Source organism: Hemibagrus wyckioides, linkage group LG07, assembly GCF_019097595.1.
Source record: "Hemibagrus wyckioides isolate EC202008001 linkage group LG07, SWU_Hwy_1.0, whole genome shotgun sequence".
NCBI lineage: Eukaryota > Metazoa > Chordata > Actinopteri > Siluriformes > Bagridae > Hemibagrus > Hemibagrus wyckioides.
This window is the reverse complement of record NC_080716.1, coordinates 15,642,073-15,652,117: the sequence shown is the minus strand read 5'-3', so window position 1 is coordinate 15,652,117 and position 10,045 is coordinate 15,642,073. Positions and strand designations below refer to the sequence as shown.

Below are 10,045 nucleotides of genomic sequence, written 5' to 3'. Positions count from 1 at the left end.
GTGAGTGAGAGAAGTAGAGAGATAAATGAGAGAGAGAGAGACTTTTAAACGTCCTTTTGTGTACAAAGGGTTTTTTTTTTAAAAAATTAATATAAAATAAAATTACATATTATAAACCTAGAGAGAGAGACTTGACTTTTAAACCTCTCTTTATTTACAAAAAAAGCACACATCAGTGCAAATTTAAATATAAACAAAAAACAAGTCATAGATGCAAAAATATTAAAAAGAAAAAAATATCACAAGAAAAACATACCTTCATAAAATAAATAAATATATGAGAAAAAAAGAGAAAAGAAAAGGAAAGGAGTAAAAATAAAAGTAATAATAAGGAAAAAAGAAAGGAATAGGAAAAAATAGAAAGCAAAGACTAGAATATTAAAATTTAAAGAGAGAGAGAGAGAGAGATAAAGATTTAGTTCTAAAAACACCATCACTTCGATAGCGCCGGAAATTATTTCTTTCATCCTAATAAGTCCATTGAAAACATTCTCTGTATCACAATCACAATGAGAGAGAGAGAGCAGGAGAGAGTGAGAGAGAGAGAGAGAGAGAGATGATTTCCTTGCTGTAAGTAAACAGACGCGCTATTTGTCAGCAGCATAATAGCAGCTGAAGCACTCCAGGAAGCGATGACGGCGTTTCCTTCATAAGAAAGGGGAAGAAGAGCACACACACACACACACACACACACACACACACAGTGATAGCCGACTGCCGTGCTCTTTCTGCACAGAGAGATAAAGCGATAGCGACAAACATTCAGGAGACAGGAAGCGGAAAACATGGAGAAACAGGCGTGTTCTGGCTCCGAGAATCCCGCGATACCGCCGGTACCGAGAAAACCGCGGACTCTGGGAGTGAACGTCGCGGCTCGACAAGACAGCAGCGACTCTGCAGACAGGTGAACATGGCTTCCTCTTTTACACACGCTTTATAAACACATACGTGACTCGATTATAGCTGCTTTAGATGTTACGACAGCGCCTTGTGATCCTACAACCCGGAAACGGGTTCATCCGTCCATCCCTCCATCCACCATCTGTCTCTCCTCTATCTCTCTATCTATCTCTACCGGCTTTCTGTTTTTATTTTAAACTTCAGCGCATTAACTCTCCTGAAATGTTCTGATTGTATTGCAGTGTCCTTATAAATGTGTTATAGGAAGCTCTGCATTATTACTGCTTATAACGGCTCATCACTTCAAACTGATATCGATGCATGAAGGCCTGTTTCACCAAATAACCCGAGACATCAGTTTCTCAGTGATGAGCAAAGCTGTGTCTCATTCAGCTCCAGAGCTTCAATGAAACCCTCTCACATCACACACAATACAGAACCAACACCATAACAGCCTGTTATCCGGGAGAGGGACACTGGTCTAATGCTATTATTATTAGTAGTATTAGTGTTATTCATTAGTATTAGTATTGTTGTAGTATTAGAAGTATTAGAAGAAGAAGGCTTGTTGGTGGTGGGTGTTTTGGTTATTTTGTCATTTTGACTTTTTTTATTTGGTAACGTACTGGTTTCAGCAAGAAACTGGAACCATCTAAATGAAGTCAATACCAGCTTGTTGTTGTTGTTGTTGATGTTGTTGCTGTAACAGAGGTGATAGTTTGTCTTTGAGGTTTTTGAGTTTCTGGCCAATTACGTTACTGACTGGTTTCACCCAGAAATTTGAAACATCCAAATGAAGTCAATACCAGCTTGTTGTTCTTGTTGTTGATGTTGCTGTAACGGAGGTAATAGTTTGTCTTTGTGGGTTCATGTAGGCTTTTTTGTCCATTTTGAATTTCTAGCAAATTGGGTTACTGACTCTTTTCATCTAGAAATCAGAAACATCTAAATGAAGTAAATACCAGCTTGTTGTTGTTGTTGTTGTTGTAACGGAGAAGATAGTTTGTCTTTGTGGGTTAATGTAGCTTTACTTTAGCCATTTTGAATTTCTAGCCATTTAGGTTACTGACTGGTTTCACCCAGAAAGTGGAAACATCCAAATGAAGTCAATACCAGCTTGTTGTTGTTGGTTTTTCTTTTTATGTTCAAGAAGGTTTACTTAAGCCAATCTGAATTACATATCCATATGCACAACTGCATCTCTCATCTCCGCTAACTCAGTGCTACATTATATCCTTTGTGTCAAGTCTGTTCTTTTCTTGCTACTTAGCATCTCAGCTAATTAGCATTTTATTCCTACTTAATTACTTTAAGTATTGGCTCTCTATGCATAGTCTGTGTCTTTGTAATTTCTGCTGTTTCATGTACTGCTACAACAAAACAGTTACTCACAGCGATCAATAAATGTATCTATCTACAATTAGTGAGCACTTTATTAGGAACACCTACTCATATACTGGACACCTACTCAGTATAACCAGTAGCTTCATGTAATATTCACAACGGCCATCAGAATAGTGAGAAATGTGATTTCTATAACTGATGATCTCGTGGCACATTCATGCACAACAGTCTCTGAAGTTTACTCAGAATAGTATAGCAAAGTAAAAATATCCAGTGAGTGCCAGAGCATCGAACCAGATGAGCTACAACAGCAGATCATGTCAGGTACTGCTTCTTTCAGACAAGAACAGAAAGCTGAGGCAACAGTGGACACAGACTCACCCAGACTAGACTGTTCAAGACTGTTGTAGCCTGGTCTGATATATTTTGATTGGTTGGATCAGAATTTGGCATCAACAGCATGAATCCTTGAACCCAACATACCTTATGTCAACAGTGCAGTTTAACAGCAGTGGTGTAATGGTGTGGGAAATGTTTTCTTTGCAGACTTTTGGCTGTTAATACCAATCAATCATCACTTGAATGCCACAGACAATGTGAGTATTGTTGCTAAATCATGTGCATCCTTTCATGGCCACAATTTGCCATTTTTTAATGGCTTCTCCCAGCATGATAATGGACCATGTCACAAAGCAGAAGACGTCTCAGACTTGTTTTATGGACACGGCAATGAGTGTTCTTCAGAGGTCTTTCCCGTCATCGGATCTGAATCCAATAGAACACCTTTGGGATGTGGTAGAGAATTGGAGATTCACAGTAGGAAAGCTCTTTCCAGCATCTTGTGGAGCTGAGGCTGTGTGAAGAGGCACTACCCAGTATTAGTATAGTGTTCCTAATAAAATGCTCATGTCTCCATGATAAGCATATAATTGTATGTCACCATGTATGTAGCATATTTTGACATTTTTCACTATGGTAGTAGTTGGTTTTATTTATCAGGTGAATTTACTCCTTGTGTGTGTGTGTGTGTGTGTCTCAGCCCCACAGGCTCTCATGTTGAATGGTGTAAACAGTTGATCGCTGCCACAATCTCCAGCCAGATCTCAGGCTCCACTATTCCTGAGGTTGTGAGCCGTGACTGCAAGGTGAGCAGCTCCAGCATAGTGCCGAGTTTAATTTAATATTTCTAATTATTTCCTAATATCATTCACGTCATTATACGATTCTACACGTAAATTCATTGTATGTCCACATCGTCTTAACAAACACACATTTTATGTATCTTTATGAATTCATCTGATCATGAAGCTAACTGGAACGAAAATAATAAGCAACCCTGCTTACTTGCTCATTAAGTAGTCTGGTCTTAAAAGTCAGTGCAGAACAGAGATATAAAATCCTTTATTTACTCAATGTGTCATTGTGGTGCATGCATTGTTTTTGACCGACAGATTGGGTGGAAGCTAGATCATAGGGTAAGACATGACTGCTGTGTGTGCTGCTGTGTCTGCGCTTCTTTAAACTACTAATAGGGTGCTTAATATAATAGCGAATAATCGTAAAATTCTGAAATCCGATGTTGGGAATCACTAGATTTAGATTTTTTTTTTGGCTTTTGCTTTGCTTGTTTTTGTTCGACAATGCTTTTAAACCCTCTTATTGGCGATACTATTCTGTGATCTGATCATTTGTGTTATTGCTTATAACAGATATGAGTGCAATGTCTGATCCTTTGAAAGAATAGTTTGAAGAAAAAAATACTTTTTGCACCGTGTTCACTTTGTTTATATTTATATTGCAGTTGATCTGTGTGGACATGTTTGGTGCACTGGAGCTACGAAGCTAATAGTACAAACTGTATACTTACAACATCCTGTAGCCCCACAGTGTTATACTGGTATTGTTATGAAGCCTTGATTTTATTTTTAAGGCTGAGAGGATTCTCGGTGTAGACATGACATCAGCTCTGTGTGAGACTTAATCCTCTTGCAGTCCTAAAAGCAACAGCAGAAATACAAGTTACATAAATATCTGCCTGTACTTGCCTAGTTAAAGCTTTTAACTACAAAATGGCATAACAGTCTGAGAGCCTTTTATTCATAGCTAAGCTTGTGCTGTATGAAAAATGTGCTCTGATTAATCAAGTTAATCAAGTTTATTATACGCTGTATAAAGAAATTTCCTGAATCTATATTCTTTGGTTGAAATCACCACTTTGTTCATCCTGAAATTGATATAAAAATCGTACCAGACATGCCACAGGAAATATACAGATATGACCTAAATACAAATGAACAGAGTTAATCCTTGGGTGAGTGAACCTCCTGTCACTGATCCACATTCCTGACTGCATTATTCGGACCAGACCAGTTCCAAATCACTGCTTATAATTACATCTTATATAAGTCTGCTACATCCGATCTTCCTTTTCAGTGCCTCTTGTCTCAGTTTTCTACCGCAAATGATTTATCCATCACATTCTTCAAACCTGACATATTTGAGGGGATGCACGGGCCAACAGGAAATATTCTCTGATGTACAACACAGTTCAGTGAGGCACATAATGCTCGAAACCTTTACACGCTCTGAATTTATCATTGAATGTGTGACTATATTGTTATACTGGACAGCCGTGACATACAAATAATCATTTTTTATGTACAATTCCATCCTCAAATGTCATTCCATACCTCTGCAGCTATGTGAGAAAGAAACCGAGTCCACCTTTTGTCTCTACTACATACTGCATGTTCATCTGTGTGTGTGTGTGTGTGTGTGTGTGTGTGTCCATGTTTGTCTGTGATCGACAGGTATCCAGGAGGCCTAATTTGAGGGTAAGATTGTCTTTGAGAACTGGCTATGTCTTATCACTCCTATCCAATGTCCTATCCAAACTCTTTAAGCTGATTCAGTAGTTTCTTCACTTTCCATACACTATTTGGCCAAAGGTTGTAGAGACATCACACCCATATGTGAGCCACAAAATTGTCTTCAGTGCTTTGTATGCCCTAGCATTAAAATTTACATTCACTGAAACTATGGGGACCTGTTCCAGCATGACAATGCCCCTGTGCACAAAGCAGAAATTCTTAAGGACATGTTTGCATTGTACTCAAATGTCCTGCACCGAGCCTTGACCTCAACCCCAGCAGCTTTGTGATGAAGTGCACCTCGGGCCTCTACACCCTACATCAGCCTGACCTCACTAATCCTCCAAAATCTAGTGGAAGAGTGGTTATTGTAACAGCAAAATGGGACAAAATCTGAAAAAGTAAACAATCACATGATCAGGTGTCCACAAACTTTTGGCTGTATCGTGTGAATTAACACTCTTATTTCCCCTGCATGACTTTAGCCTTTGGTCTTTCTACTGTTTCCCCTATTACTGGCTTTTAGTAATAGATCTGTATATGAACTAAATTTGAAGAGTAAAAGCTTACGGTATAGCTGCCACCATTTTCCCTGCCTGGGATGTGCTCTTTCTTTCTTTCTTTCTTTCTTTCTTTCTTTCTTTCTTTCTTTCTTTCTTTCTTTCTTTCTTTCTTTCTTTCTTTCTTTCTTTCTTTCTTTCTTTCTTTCTTTCTTTCTTTCTTTCTTTCTTTCTTTCAGATTTAGTGTACAGTAGGGAAAGCGGTACATTAATTGTAATGTTGTTATGCATCCAATTAAGGAAAACTAAGCAACATAATTGCATAGAAAGTAGTCTCTACATGCTATCCCAGTGCACGACATTCAACTCAAATCTTAGTGGAGCTCTAATTAGAAATCCTGATTAACAGCAGCAGGACTGTTGGCATAAGAACTGGACTGAATCTTCTTATTGTTGTTGTTGTTGTTGTTGCAAAGAAGCTGTGGTGAGGAAATGTTGTGCGGGATTGTGGGAAGCATGTGACCTTTGACTTTTCTGTGCTTTGCTAGAGGGCTAGTGCTGGGGAATGATAAATCAAGACAGACCAACATCCAGCACAAATTTCAGGGAATATTTACAATAACTGTAAATGTATTCATTATAGGCAGCTAGATTTATTCTGTTTACACTGTCCTATATACAGTAGCAGGTCATGGAGTCATCTGATTTTGGATTTTCATTTCACTTTTTTCAGCTCTTCAATTAATAATAATGAATAATTGCAGTAAATAATAAGTCCAACAAAACCAAACGTTGAAGTATACAGAACCTACACAACCTATATAGTTTTGTATAACCTATACAAAAACAAAACATGCAAATACTAATCTTATACAGGAACATTGTTCAAGATGAGTTTCTTTCCCCTCTGTGGCAGGTTTTGTTGTTGACACAGTGACCTTCAGCTTGCTGGTTGTCTGTAATGTCTGTCAACGTCCCATTATTCACTGCAGCCTCTCATTTCCACGTTAGGCCATCTCGGAAAGCGTGACTGAATACCACTCCTTTGAAAGCACTTAAAAAATTAGATTATACTCAATCATTTAAGCATAGGAATGAATAGATAATCACATATATAGACATGCACCTCAGGGACAAATACCCTACACTCTTGGCTTGTTGTATTGTGGTATGTAGTGAATGTCCAGGTATGAATCTTTATGTAGGTGATAAACGAAGCTTCATTTCACTCTTGTTAATTTTCACCTGCACGTATGATATACATATAGTTATGTGCGTTAAAATTGGTGGTAAATTACTGAATAACCTTAGTAGAATCGAAATAACTCGTGTCATGAACCCAGAGTGTGGTATGCGTGCTGTCTACTTCCTCATATCACACATCCTGTCTGTATGGAGGTTTGAACTTTAGGCCTGAATATGGCTCTGTTTACACTGCTGCATTCTTCCTCTCTTCTGCACTCTTAAATTTGACTCTTCCATACAATGTTAACTTGTGTTTCAATTCTGTTCTTTTTCTTGCTCTGTTTTCCTCTTCTGCTGCTCTCTCTTTCCTGCTTGGCTGTCTGTCCAGTCTCAGGACTCTAGAGAGGAACATGGCTATGAGGGTGACAGTGACACTGAGCTGCCTCCTCACGCTCTGGCAAGTCTCTCTTTAACCCCTAATCATCCTCCATTTCTCTGCTTTCCTTCCATACAGCAGCTTCTCTCATCACTTACTGGATATTTACTCTTCTCTTTCTGGTGCACACACTGACTGACACATTATTTCAGTTGATTGTGTTAATAACAGCTTGCTATGTCTTCTGCAGTTCTGTAATCCTGCACCTTTCAGTCTGAAATGTATTTACTATTACTTTTATAGCATGCATTGTACAAGAACACATAGCATGCATTATACAAGACGCTGTCATAGCTTTATTGAATGATTGAAAAATTAAAAAAAGTTTTACACCATTCAGCCACAACATTAAAACTACTGTCAGGTTAAGTGAATAACATTGGCACCTGTCAGGGATGGGATATATTAGGCATGAAGTGAACAGGCAGTTCTTAAAAGTTGTTGTGTTGGAAGCAGGAAAAATGGTCAAGAATAAAGACTTTGGTAGGGGCCAAATAGTGATGGTCATACCACTGGGTCAGAGGATCTGAAAAAAAATGCAGGTCTTGTGGAGTGTTCCTAATACGCAGTGGTTAGTATCTAACAAATGTGATCTAAGGAAGAACAACCAGTGACAGGGTTATGCGCACCCAAGGCTCACTGATGATGCGGTGTAAAGAATTATGGTATTATCTATTTGTAATTATTATTTTTTTATTAATAATTGATTAGCCGTAGACTCTAGTTAACACATCAAATAAATAAGGCCATAAAAGAATTATGACTTGGGTTTGTTTGACCTTATTGACTATACTGTAGCCTTGTTTGAAAGCAAAGTGGAGGATTTCAAGTTTGTTATAGAATTCCCACAATGCACTGCTTAGTGCTTAGTGTCCAAATGACGTCCTCTAAAGTGCATAGAATGGATAAACTGCACTATTCTGGATACAAGTATAAATAGACACAGATGTGGTTCATCCTAAACGATACATATATTTGAAAGCAGCATCATGCTTAGATTAGGGCTGCACTAAATTTCTATAAAACATTACAGTGTACTGCAAATTATATGGATATAAAACCTACATTAGAAAGCAAGCACAGATTTTAATTTCCCTCAGGGCTTTAAATTATAGTGTGGTTTTTGTTCGTTTAAATAAATGTTTATATGCAAATGTCTTGTTTTGTATTTCCATGGCTTGGGGAGTCGTAACTTTAGCCTCGGTTCTAATGGGTTTTGCATATTTTTCTGCAGCAGGCATTTAAAGATATGCAGAGGCCGGTTCCCATGGACGAAGTTCCCCTAGTCCCTGGAGAGAGTATTAAATTAACTGGTGAGTGTTTTCACACTACACCGCATGACATTTCTCAAAAGCTGCTACTGCACTAACACTCACAAATCTCTGACTGTTCTTTATCTGTAGCTAAAGATGTGATGTACATCTGTCCATTCACTGGAGCCGTGACCGGCACGCTCACCATCACCGACTACAAGCTTTACTTCATCAGTCTCGAGAGGGTGAGAATGATGGCCTTAATCCAGGGACACTTGTGCCGTTAAAACTGATCAGCAAAATCATTTGCGCATTAAATCATTTTATAAACCTGTGCTGTATTTAGGATCATCCCTTCATTCTGAATGTGAATTTGGGTGCGATAAGCCGGCTGGAGACCATCAGTGTGCAGAGCCATGGGGAGAACACACAGGGGTTGGAGATCGTCTGCAAGGTCAAAGAGTTTTGCTTTTTTGATTTTTGAACTATGCAAATGTAGTTTGAGGAAGTTGATCTTGTTAAATACTGATGAAGAGTTTTCAGATGGCTGTATTCACAGTGATATACGATTGAAAGATGAAGGGATCTTGTTCTAGGGCATATCTGGGTGGGATTTAAACAGTCTCACAGTCTTTCCCTTTTTTCTTCCTAACACAAGTAACTTACAGCGAGACTGAATCCTGAAGGATTTTCTATTCATGATATTGTTTTAGAAATGAACTCGCACACCTCATGGACTAGCAATATGAGCTTCAACCACAGCAACATCATGACTAATCATATCTCCACGTAGTTATGTCTCTTTTACGGATTTAATCTCACACCCTTTTTCGTTTTCTCTATCAGGACATGAGAAGTCCTAGATTTGCCTATAAGAAGGAGGAACAGAGTAACCTGGAAATTGTGGAGACTCTAACCAAGTGCACCTTCCCACTATCCAAGGATTTGGTGAGTACAAGTGTCAGTGTTGATATGCATTAATAATAATGGTCCTTGTTACAAGAGAAGTTGTAAATAATTGATTTCACGTTTTTTTATTTTTTATTATTATTCTAGCCCCTGTTTGCTTTCCAATACACGGAAAGGTATCCAGTAGACGGATGGAAGGTTTATGACCCAGTATCAGAGTACAAGAGAATGGTGAGACATGTTCTAAGCCTGTATTTCCATTTTGCTGAAACTTTAACAAAAAAGTGCAGAACAGAAAATCGAAGTAGGAAATAGGTTTAAGTGAACTGATTTATTTAAGTGAACTGTTTTTTAAATAGGCACTTGTAGCCCATAACATACTGTATAATCCCTTTCTCTTAGAGATTCTACTATCTTTGTCTGACTAATCACTATGTGTGCAACTTGTATTAAAAATGGGAGAAGTGTGAACATGGAATTCTGTAATATTCACATTACAAAGCACGAAAAAACATGGATACCATTTGAAAGCATATGTTTTGTTAGCAACAAGCTAGCCAGCTAACAAAATTGATAAGGAGTTATTTACGTTCTCAAATCTACACAGATCACAGAGTCATAGCTTTAACCAACTATTGTCTGTGTTGA

At 38.1% G+C, this 10,045-nt stretch overlaps 1 protein-coding gene across 6 annotated transcripts in view; it reads left to right on the top strand.

Moving 5' to 3' along the window:
* The first annotated feature begins 659 nt into the window (after positions 1-659).
* Positions 660-10,045, top strand: part of mtmr1a (myotubularin related protein 1a) — a 16,334-nt gene continuing 6,948 nt past the window's right edge. Inside the window, exons 1-10 of one of the 6 annotated variants that reach the window (XM_058394186.1) lie at positions 660-904; positions 3,284-3,389; positions 3,696-3,719; positions 5,055-5,078; positions 7,188-7,256; positions 8,470-8,548; positions 8,639-8,733; positions 8,835-8,942; positions 9,335-9,436; positions 9,545-9,628. In XM_058394186.1, coding sequence (XP_058250169.1) covers positions 786-904; positions 3,284-3,389; positions 3,696-3,719; positions 5,055-5,078; positions 7,188-7,256; positions 8,470-8,548; positions 8,639-8,733; positions 8,835-8,942; positions 9,335-9,436; positions 9,545-9,628 — 810 coding nt within the window. In that variant the 5' untranslated portion in view covers positions 660-785. The remainder of the gene's footprint in view (positions 905-3,283; positions 3,390-3,695; positions 3,720-5,054; positions 5,079-7,187; positions 7,257-8,469; positions 8,549-8,638; positions 8,734-8,834; positions 8,943-9,334; positions 9,437-9,544; positions 9,629-10,045) is intronic. The other 5 variants (XM_058394183.1, XM_058394181.1, XM_058394180.1 and 2 more) reach the window with 5 other exon arrangements.